The 22,956-nt window shown below is 40.0% G+C and overlaps 1 protein-coding gene across 4 annotated transcripts in view; it reads right to left on the minus strand.

The window, feature by feature from the left end:
* The window catches only part of kdm3b (lysine demethylase 3B), a 65,851-nt gene that overhangs the window by 22,212 nt on the left and 20,683 nt on the right, over window positions 1-22,956 (minus strand). For 2 of the 4 annotated variants that reach the window (XM_062970127.1, XM_003217545.4), the window contains exons 2-11: window positions 17,385-17,552; window positions 16,960-17,073; window positions 15,943-16,048; window positions 9,301-9,425; window positions 8,616-8,684; window positions 7,412-7,990; window positions 4,805-6,050; window positions 2,705-2,906; window positions 1,466-1,680; window positions 445-597 (exon numbers count right to left, since the gene is read on the minus strand). In XM_062970127.1, coding sequence (XP_062826197.1) covers window positions 445-597; window positions 1,466-1,680; window positions 2,705-2,906; window positions 4,805-6,050; window positions 7,412-7,990; window positions 8,616-8,684; window positions 9,301-9,425; window positions 15,943-16,048; window positions 16,960-17,073; window positions 17,385-17,552 — 2,977 coding nt within the window. Of the gene's footprint in view, window positions 1-444; window positions 598-1,465; window positions 1,681-2,704; window positions 2,907-4,804; window positions 6,051-7,411; window positions 7,991-8,615; window positions 8,685-9,300; window positions 9,426-15,942; window positions 16,049-16,959; window positions 17,074-17,384; window positions 17,574-22,956 lie in introns of all 4 variants that reach the window. The other 2 variants (XM_062970126.1, XM_008104999.3) reach the window with 1 other exon arrangement.

A 22,956-nucleotide genomic window follows, 5' to 3' on the forward strand; every position in this document is an offset into this window, starting at 1 on the left:
TTCTAGGAAAAGCCACAAGAGGATCTTGCTGTTGTTTAGCAGATGGAAATCATAGTCTTGCTGGTCTCCTACAAAACATCTAAGCCACAATACTGTATGTTTATTATAGTGAACTTATAGGCCAGTATAGTTATGATCTTGTGTATAGTTATGCGACCAATTTTACAAAGGTGACACAGCCTTAAGCTCACCCATTTCACCATCATCACACAACAATCATGTAAAAAGTGAGAGATTTGTCTGTATGTTTGGTTGTAGAACAATTAGCTGCACTAGGAACCACACAGATGTAACCCTCTTGCTCAATAATTTCCCCATGAAAATACCACCTGATAGCAATTTATCCTTTGCCTATTGCTGAATTCACTTTCCCATGAAACATCCCCTTAAAAGCCATATAGTTATCCCAGATGTTCAGTTTTACAATAAATACAAAGTACTCACCAGTGCGTGGACGGCTTTTCCTGAGACGATAACAATCAAGACATACTCCAAAGCCACATTTGCGGCACACCCAATGAATATTGAAGAGTGTTGTTTCACACACATCACACATTTCCCTCACACCACGTACAGCCCTTTTCCAGGCCACTTTCTCTGCAATAAAGGAGGAAGAATTTCAGATACAATGGGGAAAAACTTTCCAGTGATAAATCTCCCTGTACATGTCTAAGTTCAGTTCTCTTAAAGGGACTGGACTGGCTTCACATTCAGCCACATTTGAACTCAAAGCCTTGAAATCAACTCAACATAACTTTACTGATGCTGTTATGATTATATCTGAAAAAAACCTACTGACAAAAATGTTTTAAGATCACATAATATCAACATGTTAAAACACTGTCAGTTGCACTGGATTCCCAGAAATCATCCCCCACCCTTGAATGTCTAAATTTCAACTGCATGGTAGCAGAAAATCCTCCCTGTTTTTCTTTCCCTATGAGCTAAGTACACCGTGTATTTGCTACTTGATCTTAAGGTGGACCCCACTAGTCTCGGAAAACTTTTGGAAGCATTGTCTGCCTTAAATTGTTTTCATGAAAAGCAGATATTGTTTCAACCAGACTGGAGGAAATAATCCTATATTTACACACTTGGGAACCACATACCTTGTTTTTAAGGAAGACTTTGCTTCCTAGATGATTTATTAGGAAGCTAAGATTAATTTTCTTAAGTGTATAAGTAAAATGTGGTTATAAAAATTGGCCTACAGGAGACTGCCATATAAAGTAGATATGATTCAGAAAAGTAATATATGGAAAACAATGCATGAATTTATCCTCGCTTCATATGGAGAGAAAAAGGCAATCCCTCTGCTAACCTGCATAAGGAGTCCATTCAGATATCCAGTATTTGCACAAAAAATTCAAGTAATTCATTGATTTAATGATTTCAATATACAATTCCTTCAAGTTCAGGTTTCAGTTTATTACATGCATATGCTAAAATGAAAATCATAACTCACGATGTGGCTCCACCATCATCATTGCTTCCTTCTCTGACATAACAAGCTGACAGAACTGGTCCCCAACATTGGCCAAGATATATTTAGAGGTCTCTAGGTCAATTCCCTCAGCAGGAGAACATGATGGGATCCACAAACTCATAGCATCAGAGTCACTCTGCTGCGGATTCAAGAAGCCCTCCACTCGTAGAATGCCCTTCCGAGTAAATATCAGTCTGAAATAGAACAGGATGGCTTTGTTAAAGAACATAGTGGTTATCAATTATTTTTCACCGGAAATCTGGGAGAACGTTTTTCTCCAAGGCCTTCCCCAGTCTTGTGCTTTCCATGTGTTTCAGATTTCAGCTTCCATGATCCCGCACTACTGAGTGTTGACCCACTCTAATGCTTTCTAAAAGCATTAGAAAAATACCACATTTGATCAGTTTATTTTTGAACATAATAGGAAGCTGGCTTTTAAAACCTATTTGTATACATATTAATGAGCTTTCTAAAGGACCAAGCAATGCCCCTACCTCTGTGGGTTCTTAGTAAGGATAATTTAGGTTGTAGAAACAATTATCAACTACAAACTTTTACACTCAACACTAAACCATGTACACATATGTAAAGAAAACAATGTTTCAAGAGTATTCAATGGAAATTGTACATATTCAAGGTTTAATTCAGTGTTGATTAACTTAGTGTAGTGTAAAATTTATCAATTGTAAATTATATTGTGAAACCATTATATACTAGATTGTTTTTAAAGAGGTGATACATGAAATACTTCAACAAATCTAACTTAAATTAAAAAACATTTGCTTTTAATCTGATGCAAGTTCACAGGCCAGCTTTTCCATAATGCACGAGGAAGCCCTCAGAAACTACCAAAAATTGCAACAGGACCGGGCTGTGGCGCAGGCTGGAGAGCAAGCCAGCTGCAACAAATCAACAAATTGCTCTGACCAGGAGGTCATGGGTTCGAGGCCAGCCCGGTGCCTGTGCCTTGTCTCTGTCTCTGTTCTATGTCGTGGCATTGAGTGTTTGCCTTTGTGTGTGCGGTGTGATCCGCCCTGGGTCCCCTTCGGGGTGAGAAGGGCGGAATATAAACGCTGTAAATAAATAAATAAATAAATGATCATTACAGAAACTGCACACAATTCTTAATTAGCGGAAACGTTTTGTGAAAGTTATAGAGAAGGAATGTTTTATTCAATAGCCAAGAAATATGAAAACCAGCTCTGAGAGGTTCATTACCTGCGGAAGTGAAAGAAGCGGCAAGCCACAGTGGAGTCATCCTGTTCCTGTTCTTTGAACTTCCGGTAGCGTTCCAGACGGCATTCTCGGCATTTGTGCAGGTGAGGAGCCACATTGATGCAGGATCCATCCTGGAGAAATGGTTCCCCTGACTGCTTCAGCTTCCTCACCTTACTCATGTCTTTCAGTACAGACTGGCCAACTACAAAGTAAAACACACTCCAGTTAAAACACAGTAGGAAAGGATGCCCAATTTCAAATATTATCTATTGAATCTTGACTCTTATACCAGTTTATCACAGCCAGCAAACCAGGAAACAAAAAACTGACAGTGACAACAAAGAAGCCAACAGATCTAACAGAAAAGAACTTTGGGCTCTGCCAGGCCAACTGCCACCTGGGGAACAGCCCAAGCAGATGTGGATGGCTCCTCCTGTCTATCCAGGGAATGTAACCATGGCAAATCTTGTGACCCTCAAAATTTTGCTGAACTACAATTCCCATCCTCTATTGAGGCTAGCCAAGAATGAGATACTATGGGAGTAATAGTTCAACTTCTGCAGATCCAAAGTTCCTTACACTCTGCCCAAAACTGCTCTTTCCCCTACCTGACATCAGCACCCTGGGTATCTCACACGTATAGGAGTCAAGCTATGTAGGTCTGACCCACACTGTTCTCTACGCTGCCTGATCAATGTGTCATATATACAGTCTCTTAACATGCAACATGCAAATACCAGGCAACAGCAGTAGTGATTATGATCAGACTCTCACATTGTGCTAAAGATCTCTCCATGCAAATCTGTGTATCTATATCAAAGAATCCTAAATGTATGCTGATGGCTCCATAGACTTCACAATCAGAGGCCTCATATATTTATACACATATATAAAGACTTTAGAGCCATATAGTCTCACATATTTTTACACATACATATCTAATTATTTATTTTACTATTTACTACAGCTTAATAACACTCTTTCCAATGCAACTTTTGAATGTTACCTCTGCTAAAGCCTCAATGGGAAGACTTGTAGGAAGATCTAAGAGCTTCCTACAAGTAATCAATAGTTTTGCATGGTTCCTGAAACACTTCCTCTGTACCTACACAATGCTTACATTTATTCCATTGCTGCTTTTTCCAAATTATAGAACCATCCATACTGTAGGTATAATGCAGTCTCTGGAGGGTACCAGGGATATACCATCCCCTTCCCCAAGCCCTACTAAATGAATGGGGAGATTTTCCCATCCATTTTCCCAACTATATACGCTGCCTAGTTGCATGAAGGAGATTGCTTTGCTAATTCTGACCACTAACAATTTGCTTTCTGGAACAAGCAAATGGTATAGAAAAAGCTAACTGCTAATCACGTTGTTTTCTATGGTCAGAAAGGCATGGGATTCCATACTGTTCTTCTGAAACAAGAAACTGGAAACGGGTATTTAGGGGGTAGATGGGTTTGATACCGTCAGAGAAAGGGGTCCCATCACTTGATATCACCCTGTCTATTGGACTATCAGGGGGATATTGTGGCACCCAAGAACGAAGTGGTCCACTGCCCTTATATAACCTGAACTCTTGAATACCTGATCAAAAAGAGAGGATGGCATTATTTCTCCAGAGAAGAGTTGCCAGCAATTCTAATAAACTTTGTGTCCCAAATTTATACCTCTGCACAACTTCTTCACTTCTGTGTCTCAATGTTTCATTAACACAATATAAGGCAGCCTCCCGTGCTCTTGTGGGGGAGTACTGGTCCATTTAATACAAATTACCAAAAGTTTAAAGAACTCTACTTGCAGATGACAAGGATTGAATTGAAGATTTTCTACAAGCAAAACATGTTACCCACTATGAACACCTCCCTTTCCATCTAATATATGTTTAAGAACCCTATTTTGATCCTGATGTGTTGTTTTGGCTGTATAATGATAACATCAATATTTTACCCTGCTTTTTGCCTCTAAAGGATCCCAGAGTGGTTCACAGAAGGAAGCACATAACTTGCTTGATCATTCAGAAGATGTGCCAACACAGGACGTGTGGGACTTCAGTCTTTTCCAAATAACTAAACCCTACATTGTAAAATATTCACCTTTGAGGGGAGCTGTGCGAGGCCTGCCTTTGGGGGTTTGCTTCCCTTTTCCCTTGCACATTAGCAATGCAACGTTCCGCTCACCATTGGGACCCAGTTTTCCAATCAAATGCTCTGGGATTCCCCTCAGGCAAGCTTTGGTGTGCAGCTGCTCCTCAGAGTCACTCATATCAGAGAGGTCACTGTTGGTACTAGAATCAGAATCTTGCTTGGATGGCATGCTCCGCTCATCAAGAGAGAACCTTTTCACAGTTTCAAAGGGGTTTTTGTTCTCTGGCGGTGGCTCTGCCTGTGACGAGAAAAAGCCAGATGGATGTCTGCCAAACACATTAGAAAAAGTTTTCATAAGAGGATTGTCCTGTTGCCCAGGTCCAACAGATGGTTTTTCTTCTGTGGGACTGGAAGAGAGCGTGGGCATTTCAATAGGCTGTGTCAGGCTGCCGACAGGTGAGCTGGAACGGCCATTCCCTAATGCAGATGAAGCCTGAACGCCAGCAAAGAGAGTTGAACTAGGTGCACTGGAGACCATTTTAGAGGAATCTGTTGTTATAAACAAGCTTTTCTTTTTAGCTAAAGAGTCAGCTGAGGTGTGCAAATCTGGCCAGCTAGCAGTTGTCTTGGAACCAAGAACTGAAGAGGGAATAGCAGATACTCCTGGCTGAGATGAGGAAGCAAAACTACTGAAAGGACTGAGTTCTGATTTCTCGGCAAATGCCAGGAAAGGGTTTGAGGGTTCCTCTCGTGACAGTTTCGGGGGCTGCAAAAAAAGATTCTCATGATTATCTGGAGGTCGTGTACTCATGAGGCTTCGTGGAAAAGCTGGTGTAAGAGTGGGCATGGACTCCCCTGGAAGTTTCCGCTCCACAGAAGTGCCCAATGGAGTCCCAAGTTTAATTTCTCCTGTAAGACTTTTCCCTTTGCAGACGCCCAAACTCAGGCTCTCTGAACTTTTTTTTAATGAGTCCTGATTAGTGGGTCCTTCAGCCAGATTCTCAGACAAAGTTGTGAAGTAATTACTGGAAGGAAGATTCTGAGACATGCACTGAAAAAACAAGTTCTTTGACAAATCAGAATCTTTCTGAACTTCATGACCAATGCTACTACTAAATGGAAATCCAACAGGCTTCTTCTCTGGGGTGACTACTCCATTGGACTGGCTGCGTCCACTGTCAAACAGCAAAGGTTGAGAAGCACTTGAGTGTGCCATTCCAAATCCTGGAGAAGCCGATATTAAACTTTGGGAATTCTGAAACAAAATAAGACAGCAGTTAGATTTCCTCTCTCATGATTTAAAATTCAGAATACTTTCCCCATCCCTCTTAAAATTCGCTCTAGTGAACTAGCTTTTTATTAGTTCTGATCAATTTATGTCACATCACAAAAAACAAAACAAAAACTTGTTGTCCAACAAATGCACTTTTGCAGGCTGCTTGAACTAACTGACCATTTTTCCTAATCTAAAGACAGGCTTTGAAAACTTGACTCTGAAAAGCTAAAAAGAATACATATGAGAAAGATGAAAATTATCAAGATCAGACTTGTGATATAATGGTTAGATAGCTGGAATGGGATTTGCGAGATCTAGATTCCAGTCAGCACTGGGCCATGGAATCTACTAATAGAACATTTTCCACCCTACCCATCCCTCCCACTGCATTTTTGGGGCCACACCAAAGGCTCTAGTCCAGGTCTACACAACCTGTAGTCCTCCAGCTGTTTTGGTCTTCAACTCCCAGAATTCCTGGCCATTGGACAAGTTGGCTAGGACTTCTGGGAGCTGGAGGCCAAAATGTTGCAGGTTGTGCGGATCTGCCTCTGTCCCAATTTTATCTCAATTTTATCTCAATTTCTGAAATTACACCTTAACATATCAATGTTTCTAGTACAACTACTGTTTTAGAATGGTTTTACATAAGTTAATATTACAAATAGAGTCATCATTCTTAGAAAGTGTCAATTGTAATATGCCACTCTTTCACCTAATAATTGTACTAGGGAAATCATGGCACACTAAACTATAGGGTTCAAACTCCATTTAATTTATTATGAAAGTCAGAATCCTCTTCATAGCTGATTAAAACAAAGAAAAAAGTGTATCTTTGTTAAGATAGTAATGAAGTCTCCCCCATTTATAAATTGCATTCTGCATATTCTACCCTATCAAGTGGATGCGCTGTATGGCACTCAGTACCTGCTGGGTTTGGCCTCAGGACCCCATGGATACCAAAATCTGTCGATGCTCAAATCGTATTATGTACAACGGTGTAAGTAAAATGGTGTCCCTTATACAAAATAGCAAAATCCAAGTTTGTTTTTTGAAATTCAGTGTGAATATTTTTGAGCCATGATTAGTTGAATCCATGTGATCTGCCTCGAGCCATGAGGAGAGGCGGGTAAGATATAAAATTATTATTAATAATATTATTATGAATACACAGGGTTATCTACATTTACTACAACAGAAAATATCTTTGGATTGTTTGCCAGACTATACTTCTGTACATCTCCCAAACAGGGCTATTCTAAGATTTGCAACAACGTGATCAGCACATAGTGCCTGAAGGTGCTATTAAAATGCTATTACTACACGAGCTACAAACAACTTACCTCTCCCTGGGTTTGCAAACAACCTGATTTCTGTTTTTCCTGGCCAGGGATTGGTGGCAGACCAGTATCTGATGGCCTCATAGTTGTTGGTGTTGTCCCAGATGTTGTAATTACCGCAGGGGCAGCCACTGGGCCTTGACTGGTTGGTTCTAAAGATTTTGCCATTTCTTGACTCCCTGCTCCACTCAGCAGTGCTTGGGCAGTAGCTGAAGAAAAGGAAGTGAAGGGCACAGGTGTGTCACCACCTACTGGCTCGTCCTGGACCACAAGAGTTCGTCCATTTTCCTTTGTGTATGTGGCAAAACGTATACCACGATTAATTTGAGGACCAAAAGGCGGAAGCTGCGTGTCTTGTGAATCCAGAGCCACATCACCACCGAGACTTGCTTGCCAAGCTCCCCTGGTTGCCTCACCTCCATCATTTCCATTACTATCCACTTCACCCCTTTCCTTTAGTTTCTTAGTTGCATGATCACATCCAGCTTCAGAAGCATTCTTCCTCCTTCGTCCATCTTTTCCTTCTACACTTTCTTTCTTCTTTTTCCCCTTTGAGGATTTAGCAGCCTTTAGAGAGCCTCCCTATAACAAATAAAAAGCACAGATCACCCCAGGAATCACTCAAGATTTCTGTCATCTTTATCTATCTGATTTAAAGAAATCTAAGCATTCTACTAATAGTATGCTACTTAACAATATATTTAAATACCACAATTCAGCTCTACAACAGGGTATTCAAAACTTACTTGAATCTATGGATTTAATTTCCATGGATTTCACTGGGGCCTCTTGCCAAATAAGTCTAAATAACATTAAAGGCTTCAGTGGAAAAAAAAAACAGCTAAATGCTTCCTATACAGAGATTCGCTTTCCAGTATGTAGATATACCTGCAAAGCCCTTCCCTACCCAGGCGAGTAAAGATAGGAACCCCCATGATAATCCTCAATCATCCATCTCTTTGGCACTCTCAGTTGGATTCTGCAAAATGCCAGCTGAGCGCACTTCAGCTCTCTGTGCAGGTCTGTAGGTGCTAGCTGGGAGAACATCACACATAGAGAAGTGGAAGCAATAGCTTTGACCATGTTTTCAGCCAGCAACTGCAGGTGCCAGCTGAGTCCTGATGCTGGGATTCACCTAATACCTATAAATAGTCCTCCTTCCCCTTAAACGTAATTGCTTATATTATGACCTGAGAAAATATGGTACCTCATTCAAAGCAGAAGTGTCCATCACGACATGAATCAGTCGAGGATCAACTGACTTGATTTCACCAGTCTGATTTTTATATAGTGGAGCATGTTTTGGGGGAAGGGGGGGGGGGGAGAGAGAGAGAGAGAGAGAGAGAGTCAGTATTAGAGAATAAGCATGTACTCATCATTGACAGATTTAAGCTTCCTCAAAATTTCTCTTCAACTGTTTCTTCCCAAGTTGAGGCCTTGTTACTTTTACATGTCATGTTTTGTGCCCACCCATCTCCCAATGTTTATTATAGATATGATTTATCACAGAAGAAAAGTACCAATATACCTTTTGAGTAATATCAAGTAAAGCAGTCTAAATTAAAGAATAGAATGTTCCACATTTCCCCTGAAGCCACCTCTGATTCTGCAGTAGTTAATATGCTGAGACAGTTTGAATATAACATTAAACCATGGTTTTACTGTTATATACAGAAGCTGCAGTGAGCCTTGGCCCTCTGTGTCTTCTGGTGAGTGCCAGGGAATGGAAGTATCCACTTTAGCATTGAATTAACCAGACTTGTAGAAAAAATCACAGAATAATAGAGTTGGAAGAGACCACATGGGCTATTTAGTCCAACCCTCTGCTATGCAGGAAAAGCACAATCAAATCAACCCCGACAGATGGTCATCCAGACTCAGTCACCTCGCACCTCAGTCAAAACCACCTCCATCAGACGAGTGATAGGATCTTGACAGCTCACTACAGCAGAGACCCAGCTATTTTCCTCTTCTGGCTGATACACCTTTACACGTTGCCCCTGGATGGTATAAGGACCTAAGGAGAAAGTTCCACATGAGAATACAATAAATCAATTCTGTGCCACTTCACCAAGGGTTCTTTGGTAAAAGGACTGCATTTTAAAATTAACTGAACTAACTAATTTAAGTTAAAATTCTTTTAACCTATAGTACACATATTAATTACTCTAAAGGCAATAGGTCCCATCAGATCTTGATAGCTAAGCAGATCACCTCTGGTTAGTATCTGGATCCAGGGAGAACACCGATGAGTACCAGGTGCTGTAATCTATACTTCAAAGGAAGGAACAGGCAGAACCACCTGAGTATACTTTGCAAAAAAAAAAATCAATCAAATTAATGGGTTCACCATCAATCCACAGGTAACTTGAAGGCATGTACATATGAGCACACACATATCAACAGTATCAACAGTAGGATGCAAACATTGTCTTGGAGACTATGCAAGGCTTTCAAAACAATACGAATATTCTCTCACACAATGTTTATGTTCTTCTGCAAGTGTGACATGGTATTTCTACTGATCCACTCTTGTCTAGATACAACAATGATCTTTTGGCATTCTAGCAGTAATCACTGTATCCTGCCGGGGATTATCCACTGTGTTTCTGCCTCCTCCCCACCAATATTTCTCACAGGCAAAGTGATTCTTTTCTTTTCTATTGTGGTGAGAACCAGACTCTTGCATGCAATGATTGCTGGGGGAGGGGACATGAACATTTAAGAACCATTGCTTTACACCAGAGTCAGAGAATGAGACTTTAGTACTTACCATGAATAGTCATTCTTGGGTGATAAGAGGAGCAATCCATGCAATCTTAGGTTACTCTCCATTCACCAAAACCTTTTTTTTAGTTGCAACCATTGGCACCCTTCTCTTAGTTGATAGTATAATTCCACAGCCCTGTCTAAACCAACTTAACCCAAAACGCCCTAATTTAAATACATTTAATTCATGCTTTTTTCATGTGCAACCATCCCCAGACTGGAATGTATTGCTCCTCCTACCATCCAAGACTGAGCATTCACACTAAGTAGCAACTTCTTATTTTCTGGATGGTCAGGAGGAGCAATCCACATACCCTTGGGAGATACTCCCGCCACAAAATGATGGATGGGAGTGGCTGCTTCCAATTATCTGTTTGTAGCTCCATGTGGTCACAACCAATCTGAATTGACCTACATTTATCTATCTCATTGTGACATAAAAATTGATGACTCCTTCCAGCCACAGCATTGCAAACTTCCTTCAATGATGCTGATTCTGCATTCCCTGCAGCTGTTGCCATACAGTGAGTGGAATGAGGCCACACATGAATCAGCCTTTGACCCCTTGCATAGTGATGGCACATTTCACACACTTTTTAACTGCTGAGCTATTATTTGCTTCAATGTTTTATTCCCAAAGTTCTGGGGTGGAAGGATACACACAATGCCTCTGAGCATCTGAAATCTACTGTTCTAATGTATTCCTTAACTCCCCTTTTAACATCTAAGATATGACACTTTCCTTCCAACAGGTATCGTGAATTTGGACAAAAGTTAAGCAAATGTATTTCCTGATAGACTCCCTTATTAATTATACATTTTAGAAGAAAAGTTGGATATAACAACAAAGTTAATTTGCCTTGGTCACTCCTGGGCAGATTTTGATTACTGATAGGGCAACACATTCTGAAATCTCATGGCTGATACATTTAAAACCACAAGAAGAGTACCTTGAAAGAGAGGAGTCACAATAGATCTTCTTTAAGGGGCACAAATGAAACTTCATTAGTGTTTTGATCCCAACAGGGAAACATACACAATTGGTGGTGCCATAAAAGTTGCTCCTTTTAAAAAAATTCACATGAGGATATGCCAAAAGCTTTTGCCCTTCCAGCTAGAAAGCTGACTTCAAAGAAGGCATGTTTCAAATAATAGGAATAGGAATCAGTTCAAGTCAAAGATTACAGCAAAAAGAGAGAGGAGCTAGTCTAGTCACAATGCCCCTAATCAAAGAGTCAAACATAATACTCCAATGGGCAGAAAGATCTTTGAAAGCAATAACAGCAGTTACCCAAAAGGTACCCTGGACATACATGCAGACTTCTTAAGCAGGCAGACAATTCATCAAGGGTCATGGCCCTTGAACCAGGAAGTATTTATGCATTTAGAACCTTACTGTGGTCCATTCCAGATACAGGTTAGGTATTCCTTAGCTCCAATGTTTAGGACCAGAAGTATTCTGTATTTCAGATTCCATCCTCCACCCCCCAGATTCTGGGATACCTTGGAAATGGGACCCAAATCACAATACAAAAGTAATTAATATTTCATGTATATGCAGAAAGGAATTATATACACAAAAGTTAAAAACGATTTTGTGCATGAGACAAGGTTTGTATACATCAGAAAAAGCAAAAGTGTCACTATCTCTGCCACCAAGGTGGGCAATTTTGGATTTTAGAGGATTTTGAAATTATGGACAAGGGAGGCTCAACCTTTATTTTGCTACTAGCTTGGGGACCCGACGGTGCCCGGCTCATTTGAGAATGGTATTATTTGTCTTTCAATGTTATGTATTCTGTTTGGAGTGAGTGAACTACAATTCCCAGAATCGTGGCTCAATTCTCCCCAAACCCTGCCAAAATGAAAAGATAGCCATTTTGGGCCTGTGTACCAAGTGTGCTCTCTGGATGGGGATGAACGACTAGAACTCCCAGAGTCCCGGGGCAAGTGTCCCGAAACATCTCTCAATATCCACAGCAGGCAATGTTCAGTCAGTGTGCCAAGTTTGGTCCAGATCCGTCATAAGAATAGTAGAGTTGGGCCATCCAGTCCAATCCCCTGCCAAGAAGCAGGAAATCGCATTCAAAGCACCCCTGACAGATGGCCATCCAGCCTCTGCTTAAAAGCCTTCAAAGAATGAGCCTCCACCACACTCCGGGGCAGAGAGTTCCATATACTTATTGGCTGGGTTCAGTGGTGTTTGGATACAGGTGAACTACAACGCCCAAAATAAAGGCCCCTTCCCACAAACACCTGAAGAATGTTCAGTTGGTCATGAGGCTTCTCTGTGCGAAGTGTGATCCTGGTCCATTGTCAGTGGGGGTCACTGTTTCTCTGGATGCAGATGAACTATAACTCCCTTTTCCCCAAACTTGTCCAATATGTTCTTTTGGTTATGGGGACTCTGTGTGCCAAGTTTGGTTCTGGTCCATCCTCGGTGGGGTTCAAAGTGCTCATTCATTGCAGGTGAACTAGAAATCCCAGTACCTACTACTCCCAAATGTCCAGGCCAAATCCCCTCCAAACCCACCAGTATTCAAATCATGGCAAGTTTGGTCAAGACCCATCATTGTTTGGGTTCATAGTGCATTCTGGGTGTAGGTAAACTACAACTCCTCTAAATTCCCCAGTAGGAGTCACAGTGCTCTGACTTGATGCGGGGTGAACTACAACTTCCACTATGTGCAGTCAATCCCCAAACTCCTCCAGTAAGTTTAGTTGCAGCTCAGTTCTGCTCTGTTTGTTATGCAGTCAGATTTGAAAGGGAAGGGCAGTGGGCGGGGCCATACAAATTCCACACCAATGGAGAACCCTGGGATGCCTGCCTGTGGTGGAAGAAAAAGCAAAATGTAGGATAAAATGGTCCACAAATGAAAGCATTCCTTGGGTGGTGGGTTGTAGTGTTTGGGGAGGACATTGGCAGGGGTTGGGTTACATGTTCATGGTGCTCACTGTAACCGCAATATCAGTGCAAAGGAGTGACTTGCTGGCTTCTCAGCCCTGGGAACTGGAGCCTGTTTGTGGAGGCCGGAGGCTGTCTGTGTGAGCAGATACCCATGCCATATACACACATACGGGTTTTCACTTTTATTATGGAATTTAGAATTTAGATTAGATTTAGATTAGATAGATTTAAATTAGATATTAGATATTTGGTATAAAGAATCAGAACAGAACAACATGCTGTCAGTGGAATGGCCTTGAGTTGTGCATTATACACTTCCACTTATGCCAATGATTCAGAAGCTACTGACAAAGATTCAAGAGGACAGGCCACAGTGATTCTGATAGCTCAGTATTGGTTCAAGTACCTGCGCTTTCAGAACCTGATTGAGGTGTCAGTTGAGAGGTAGCCGAAAGACAGAAGTAGTTACATCTGAGGCTGATACTACATCAAAATCAGGACAGGTTAAGTTTAACCGCTTAAATATTAAGAGAACTATCATGAGACAACAAGGATATACCAAGAAAGTGATTGATAAAATTTTAGCAGCCAGAAGCAATTCTGCTCAGAGATATGACCTGGAGGCCTTTTAGGAATTCAGTCTTAAAGTGAGTGATGTGCTTGATTTCCTCCAAAATGAAATCGTAAAGGGGTTATGACCAAACATATTAAAGAGGCACATTGTGGCTTTAGCAACAGTTTTCAGACCAGAGGGGAATGAGCTTATAGTAGATCCTCATGTGAATAATTTTTTTAAAGGAGAGATTGTGATCACACTCTCCGCTTCACTCTCACTGGATATAATAAATATTCTCTTCAATACTGTCTCATCTTTATAATCAGAGACATGCTGGGCAGTTGACCTCTTTTGAGATTTATTATTTTTATTAATTTCTGGTCTCCTGATCTGCTGGGTAGCAGTAAGTGAGTTGATTTCTGTTACCCTTATCTGACATAGTCAGTTTTTTTTCTTATCCTTCTGTTTCCCCTTTGTCTGACTCCTCTTCCATCACCTTTATTCTTTAGAGTTTCCCCTTATTATCCCAGCTTGATATTTAAACCTTTAATATTTTAATATGAGCAAAGGGAATACATGTCCAGCTGGCAGGGCAAGAAACAAAAAACTGCAAAGAGAGGGATGGGAGTCATCATTTGTGACTGAGAATTTTGGACACCTGCCAAATCATCTGGTGCATAAGGAATAGCCTGATCGTATGTGGACTGCTCCTCCTAACCATCTAAAGAATGCATAGCCCTTTAGATTTTGATGGGCTCCCACTACATAAGTTCTTGGGAGCAAGGCCAGGCTTAGCAATGGGGCAGCTATAATGTAATACGTTTAGAGAATCACAAGTTATCTGCCTCTGATTGAAACCATATTCCATGTATAGAAGGAGATACCCACACCCTATGAAATTTGGTGCATTTATGTATGCATTTCTATAATTTCCCATAAAACAATCATATATTATTTCAAATTTTCTAATCATACAGGAAACATCAGTGAGAAATTCTAAAATCTGAATTAATTACTGTTCTTGTTTTCACATACATAGCTTATTCCCTGGGGAAAATATGGTCTGCTTGGTATGCTTAAATATTCCATAAGGTGGGTGTGAAGCTTACCAACAGAGTATGGACAGCACATTCAACACTCGTGTGTCTAATGTACATCTTGCCTTTCTGTGATAAGTGCCCAATGCAACAAAAATTAAGTTGTAACAGCATGTTAAATGCAAAGAAACCCCAAAACCAAACCACCAACAACAATTAGCTAAAAACTATCAATTGTAATAGCAGCAACACACACTTAGCTCAACAGGCCTCTCTGAATATCACAAGCAAAATGCCAAAAAACAGGGTTAGGCAGGTATCTTTAGTAAGGCATGAAAACCTGGGTACTACTACTGAGAAGGTCCTCTCTTGCAGCCCCAAACATGTCTGTAACATGGCCAGGACATATAGAAAAGGGTTTTTTTGTGAAAAAGTGACAAGCTTGCTCCAAATCATTTAGGGTTTTTAAAGTCATGACCAGCATATCAAACTGTACCTAGAAACATACAAAAATAATATGAATTTGTAGATATCTCTTGGATTTGAGGTGGTAGCCTTGTTGAAAACTAGTTTATTTCTTGAGATATATATATATATATATATATATATATATATATATATATATATATATATACATACACACACACACATACATACATACATACATACATACATACATACATATATTTAAAAATCCTGGATTGTATCATGGTGAGCTGTGGACTGGAGTGCTATCCCAGCTTTGCCTATTTTTTTTAATATCACATCTAACCTCAGTGACCCAAACTTGAGCTCCATCAAGTTCAGATTATTATAATGTGTAAGTAATTAGGACTGCCTTTGAAAAATGTGTGAAAGTTTCTTTTTTGTGATGAAACTTTTCCAAGGGTTTAGTTGGCTACTTCCTTGTGTCATTCCTGTGTTACAGTCACTTTCCTTTATTCATTCTCTGTCATGGAGCACCACTGAACTTTCTGGATTGTTTCATTTTTCCATTTGTCCAGTCTTTGCTAACATAAAGGCATTACAACTAAAGGTGCAAATACTACAACAAAATTACTATTGCAACCCTTTTCCTTAGAAGTAACCTGATCCAAACTAGTCTTAAGTAATCCCTTTTTTCAGTTTGAGAAGTAATGTAAGAAAAATAAGAAAGCAGCCTCTTGCAAATGCAGGGATTTTTTTTAAACAGTAGTTAAGAGCAGAATCTAACTATCATGAGAAAATGTATACACATTTAAAGAATCAAACCAGCTGGTCTTACCTCTGCTAAATATCTCCTGGAGCTTCTGATCACTGATCAATGTATTGACAGCTTCCCTCAATATAGGTTCTTGCTGGAGAAATTGGTTCTGACTTTCTGTTGCCATCTGCCAAGAAATGTGCTCTACGTGAAAAAAGCTATTCAAGAAATTGATGAAAGCATAATGATATTGCCTACAAGTCATGATTTCTTTGTTTTCTATTTCCTGATGCTCATTCTCCAAATAACAGGATTATGAGTTTCAAGACTCCTTCTAAAATCTGGCAAACACAGCTGTGGGGAAAAAGAATTATAAATACCCTGCTGCATTTGTTACATAATGTTTATACAATACTGACATCTTCACTCAATAATTACTTATTGAAAAAACATACTGGACTGGGATCCTTTTGCATAGTGCACACCTTTGCAATGTAATAGTATTTTATTGCATAACATAGTATTTTAAAGTCAGCTGCGTTTACTTCTGTTAAATGTCTTCTGAAGTATTTTTATTTCCAAAGTAAAAATCAAGTTGCCTATATTCTTGTAATATGAAAAAGTTTTTCCCCAGCACAATAATTTGAGATAAACATTTTTAAGTGTCTCTTACCTGAATAGTTATAATGGAGCCCCACAATTAGGTTTGGCTCATTTCATTCTTTTTCAGATGATTGCAATAGCACTGAAGTACTTTAAATTAGATTCAGTGGTTTAAGGTTCCAAAGAACTATTTTAGGCACACCCAAGTGGGAATTAGTTCCTCTTCAGAATCCCATACCACATTACAAATTCTTTTAAAATGTACCAGTTTTAAAAACAGTTTGACAACGGCCATGGTCAATGTTATTTCAGGAACATAAACACGAAGTTATCTCAGTACTGTATGATCCAGTTCAAAGCCTTAGATACTTAAATTCCTTTTATTCTGCTAAATGATGGTGCGAAAGTGGGTATCCAGACCATATTGTATTCAAACTGTTAGTTAAATCATGACCATTATAATCTATACCTTCAGTTTGTGCACCTCTAATTTACCTGGAAGAGGCGTAATCCACTGGCATCAGACAGGAATCTCAAGTCTCGATCTACAAGGGATTCTACTGGAACCACAGAACCTAAACCCAGCTTATCTACTAAAGGAGTGAAAGTCTGTGAAAGAGAAAAAAACAAGAACAAAAAATAGGTAAGAGCCCCCTTATTTGAAGATATATTCTCACAGATTTCAAACTAAGCCTACTGCACAAGTGTGTTCCATTGAGCCTGCTTATTTTGTTAGAATAATACAGCATTATTGAAGATAAAAAGTCATCAATATCAACTTATGTAACTACATTAAAAACCACTGCAGTGGTAAGTTTTACTGGTTTGAATTCTTCAGTTATTGTGACAGACAAAATCCAGACTATCCTTCTGAAAATTTATTTCAGTTTACTATCAAAAAGAAAGGAAAATATACTCACCAATGCAGGCCAATGCTCAACTGACACTCTAGTTCCCTGAAGCAGAACTGGCTCATTCCGAGGAATCCAAACTAGAGATCCTTCCAGCATCAGAACGATCACTTCTTCCGCATGAACCTTTACCCAAGCATGCTGATTCCAGCTGCACCGGTCAAATTCCACAAATATCTGCAATGGATTCCAGAATTTCTTTCAATCACAAAGGTAAGTAAAGTTAGACAACCAGGCAATCAAAAGTGTATCTTAAATAAAAGTCTATAAATATTAGCTTGCCTTATCAACCAAGCCTCTATCTCTGCTGTTGTATGCCTTTGATTCTGATTTATAAACAACCAGTCACAGGGTTTTCTTGGCTAGATCCCTTTGCCATTGCCTTTCTCTGAGGCTGAATGAGTGTGACTTGCCAGAGGTCCACCAGTGAGTTTTCAGATGGAGTGGGGGATTTGAACCCTGGTCCCACAGGATCCTAGCACAACAGTGAAGCATTACACAGCAGTACCTGCCTCTGTCTTACTCCCTCCCCCTCTTTCTCTATATGTGGCTTCAAGTTGCATGTTGACCCTATAAATTTCATTGTTTTTCCCCCCAGCAAGGAATACTTAAAGGTTTATTTATTTATTTATTTCGTGTCAAAAGCATTACATAACAAATACATTTAAAAATGATGAAGAAAAAAAAATAGAGGAAATCACAAACAACTAAATAGTTTTAGACCAGAAACGGGCAATAGCAACCGCATTGTCCGTAGCTTTAAACAACTCCTCCTCCGTGCATGAGGCAGGACATTGTGGGCAAGCATACATATGCGGAGTTGTTTGTTCTGCTCCACAGTCACACAAGGTGGAGGATTCCTCCAGGTAGTGCCACCTTGCCAAGTTGTTTTTAGATCTGCCCACTCCACTTCTGAGTCTGTTCAAGGACTTCCAAGTTGCCCATTCTTGGTTTGCCCCTGGAGGAAGACCCTCATGGGGGGCCATCCAGTTAGAATTACCAGGTTTAGCTGCCCAGAGGGATACCCTTGCTGCTGCTGGAGGAACATCAAGAGGAGTGGTGGTTCTCATGAAGCCCTTCCTTGATTTGAGTCTTGTGGGAGGAGGCTGATAGTCATGCAGTGGGTGGCTTTCACAATGTTCAACCTTATTTCTCTCACCGTTAGCAGCAACTTCCCGTCGCACGTCAGGAGGGGCAATGCCAACTAACTTGTAGAGTTTATCAACAGGTGTATCAACAGATTTCTACTTAAAGGTAGTTTGCTATTTTCTTCCCGTCTATAAATTTAATCCCCGTCTCTCAGGCATTTCAGATAGCTTCAGGAAGGAGCTATGTTTTCTGTGGTTAAGAGAGCAGTCTCTTTACTGTTTTTCTTTGTAGCCTTCCTAAATTGCTGAGAGAGTGTCAACACCTATTCCTCTCTGTGTTCTAGTCAATATGCAAGATGTGGGAGAGAGGGAGTTTCATCTATACAAAGTTGTTGATAAGACATAGCCAGTTAATTGCTTATTTCTTTTCTCATGTAAAGGATCCCAGTGTGAAGACAAAACCCAAAGCCTTACTAGGTGGCAAGAGGAAAAAGCAAAGACTTTGCAACCCTGTAGGAAAACTTTGTAGAAGAATAAGGGGGATGCCTTCTTTTGTTTTTACTAAAGCTTCTTGCAAGTTTGAAAATATTCGGCCTCTTCTTTCAGCTCTTTAGTAAGCATAGACAGCTGGAAGAAGATAAGGGCATTCTTTCTCAAAACATTAACTGCTTATCTTAATGTTCTGATTTTTTAAAAAACATCCAGCAAAAGAAAATTCCAGCTCAGGCAAGAGGGGAAATTATTTTTCAAGAAATTTTGGAAACCAGAAAATGCTACAGAAATGCTTGTTTTCTATCTTACTTAAATAGCAGCACAAGTCAGAATCAGCTATGGACGACAAGCATCCTCACACGTAAATGATTAAGAGCACTAATGCCCAATTCTGAATTCACACCTTGTACAGAATAGTATTATTATTATGTTCATTTATATCCCACTTTTTCTCTCCATATGGAGACTCAAAGTGGCTCACAACTGAAAGCATTGCAATACAACTTCAAATATACAAATAAACAAATTAAAACAGTATTAACATCATTAAAAGCATATAAAACCACAGCAGCCCCTGACAATCTTAAACACCTTCTTCTTTAAAAGCCTGCCTGAATAAAAAGGTTTTAACCTGTCGCCTGAAGGACAGCAAGGAGGGGGCCCTTCTGGCTTCCCTGGGCAAGGAGTTCCAAAGTCGAGAGGCAACCACTAAAAAAGGCCCTCTCTCTCGTTCTGATCAATTGAGTTTGAGATGGAGGTGGGACCGAGAGAAAGGTCTCTCCTGAAGATCTCAGGGCCAGGCTTGTACAAGGGGATTCAGTCAGCCAAATAGCCTAGACCTGAATTTCCTAGGGCTTTAAAGGTCATAACCAGCACTTTGAATTGTGCCAGGTAACAGATTGGCAGCCAGTGGAGCTGCTTCAACAGGGGGGTTGTCCGCTCTCTGTAGCCAACCCCAGTGAGCAACCTGGCTACAGCTCTTTGGACCAGCCAAAGTTTCCAAGCACTCTTCAGAGGCAGCCCCACGTAGAGCATGTTACAGTAACCCTGACAAGATGTATGTAACTAAGGTATGACCAGAACATGCCAGAATCACAGATCAACACTGTGGAATGTGATCACAAAAACAAAACTTAATTTGCCTATTATCATATTACACTGACTGTATGAGTTATCTAACTGCAGAATTAATGCATCTTGACACTACTTTAACTGGATCAATGCTGTGGAATCATGGGAATTGTAGTTTTGCAAGGGAGTTAGCCTCCTCTGCCAAAGACTGCTGATTCCTCCCCAAACTACAGCTTCCAGGTTTCCATAGTATGAAATCATGGCACTTAAAGCAGTGTCAAACTGCATTAATTTGACAATGTAGATGCATACCTATGTGACATAAGTATTTGGTAGTTAGTACTGTACACATTATATTAATTAACACCCTCTACCTCTGAAGTTCAAAATGTGACATTTTAATCCTCTGTGAATGTGTTGCTGTTGGGGGGGGGGGGGTCTTAATCACATGCCACCTCTCTCTAATTTCATCCTTTGATACCTGATTGACCCAACTACCTCTAATCTCTGTCCTTTTGTATTTGCAGCTCCCTTAGGCACCAATTTTGACCACTTGTTTTCACCAAGCTGTGTTCTGTTCCTGCCTTGCCACTAGTAATCTGACTGTGCTTGTAGATCTCTCTGATCACCACGCATGCCAATAGTTCTGAGATTGAAAGAAGATCGGAACATAAGTATTTGTAGTAGATTCAGTGTGCAAAAGCTTATGCTACGAGCTTCTGTCTCCATAGTGTTATGATATCCCTTTGCATACTGATTCAGGCTTCTATGTCTATGTCTTTGGATTTGGCAGTGCTCAAGGTATGTGATAGGATCAAAATAACAGCGAGAAGACTAGACAGAAAACAAGGATTGGTGATAAAGCTTTAAGTAAGAGATGACCAGGGCACATAAAGACAGATGTGACAAAACTGAACAACAGATTGGATGTGGAAAACAAAAGAAAGAAAGGGGTCCAATTTAGAACTACAGGCATGTTTCCTATTCAACAGCTGGGTGATAATAAGCTATTTTTATCAAGGAAGACTTGGGAAGATGAGATTTAGTGATGGACAGGCTGAGACTGAGATGATGATAAAGCACTTAAACAGAAATATCAGGCAGGCAGCTGCATATGTAAGGCTGAAAAAAGGAAAACAGGTTAAGAGGAGAAAAGAAGAGCTGCAGGTCATCCTTGCAGATATGCAATGCTGACAAAATAGGTGGCACCTGAATTTTGCTCTTATGCTGCATTGCATATCTAACTAGTATAGTAAGGTTTTAATTTCTGGAATATATATATATAAATTCATTATACTGCATGGGTTCAGGAGCTGAACTGAGCCTCACCCCCTAAATATCAGAACTTGCACTTCATCTATCATTATACAGATGAATGCCTTATATTGAGTAGGTATTCCAAACTATCACTCTAGCAACAAAGGTCTGCATAGTGAAAGCAATGGTATTCCCCATAATAACCTATGGATGCGAGAGCTGGAACATAAGGAAGGCTGAGCGAGGGAAGATAGATGCTTTTGAACTTTGGTGCTGGAGGAAAATCCTGAGAGTGCCTTGGACCGCAAGAAGATCTAACCTGTCCATTCTCCAGGAAATAATGCCCAACTGCTCACTGGAGGGAAGGATACTAGAGGCAAAGATGAAGCATTTTGGCCACATCATGAGAAGACAGGAAAGCTTGGAAAAGATAATGATGCTGGGGAAAATGGAAGGAAAAGGGAAGACAGACCGACCAAGGGCAAGATGGATGGACGGTATCCTTGAAGTGACTAGCATGAACTTGAAGGGACTGGGGGCGGCGACGGCCGACGGGGAGCTCTGGCATGGACTGGTCCATGAGGTCACAAAGAGTCAGAAACGACTGAGTGAATGAAGAAGAAGATTCCAAACTCTAGCATTAGATTTTGCCTTGTTTTTAAGTATGGAATTGCTTTTCCAGTGCACAAAATGGAAACTTTGGAATAAAGAAAAAATAATTCTAACGAAACATGTTCTTTTGAAATTGCCCAGTAAATGAAAAATATTTTAAAACAAAGTTTTAATCAAAATGCAAAGCACCACATTGAAGAGTTAAAGAACAGTAATTCCTTTACAGGCAGTCCCCAAGTTACGAACACAATAGGTTTGGTATGTTTGTTCTTAAGTTGAATTTGTTTGTAAGTTGGAACAGGTACATTTTTAAAGTGTAAGTCCAGCCAAATATATTCACTTTGGATAGAATAGAGAATGGTTAACACCTCTGTGATGTTTGTTTTGCTGTATGTGCCCTTTCAAAAGATTTTATCTCCGTTTCTGTCCCTATGATAATTGGATTTTTAAAAATTTGACTTGCTGTGGAAACAAGGATTGATTATAAATCTTCAGTGGAGACACCTTTTCCCATGATAACTCTTTCAGGAGTGAAGTTCCCTTCCTAGAGGTGGATCTCTCTCACTTCCTATTATCTCATCCCCCTTATTAACTATGATTTGTAATGTTTAATGTTTATAACTTGGGGACTGCTTGTACATACATATGATATAATACATAACCACCAAATCCATTTCTGATGTATGGCGGTTGGGAGGCGATCATCACAGCTAGTGAAGATATACTATTAAAGATTTCAACAGAGTTAAACTTTAAGTCTGAATATATTGCTGGCCTAAATATTGGAAACACTAAATAAATAAGTACTAAACAATTTAAAATAAAACTGGGGGCTCCTGTTTTTATTATGTTTCCTACTTCTCAGATGACAGTAAGAAAGATACATGCAAACAGACAGCACAGATCACAGTTTCTCCTTAGTACAAGATATATTCACATTGTTTGGTATTTAGTACCTTTAAACAACGATAGGGGCATTTGTCAAGTGTAGGATTCATGAATTAGTAGAGTGCTATCAAAAGTAGAAGTGTGATTATGTAATATCACTTAAAGAGAGTAAT

Source organism: Anolis carolinensis, chromosome 2, assembly GCF_035594765.1.
Source record: "Anolis carolinensis isolate JA03-04 chromosome 2, rAnoCar3.1.pri, whole genome shotgun sequence".
Classification (NCBI taxonomy): Eukaryota; Metazoa; Chordata; class Lepidosauria; order Squamata; family Dactyloidae; genus Anolis; species Anolis carolinensis.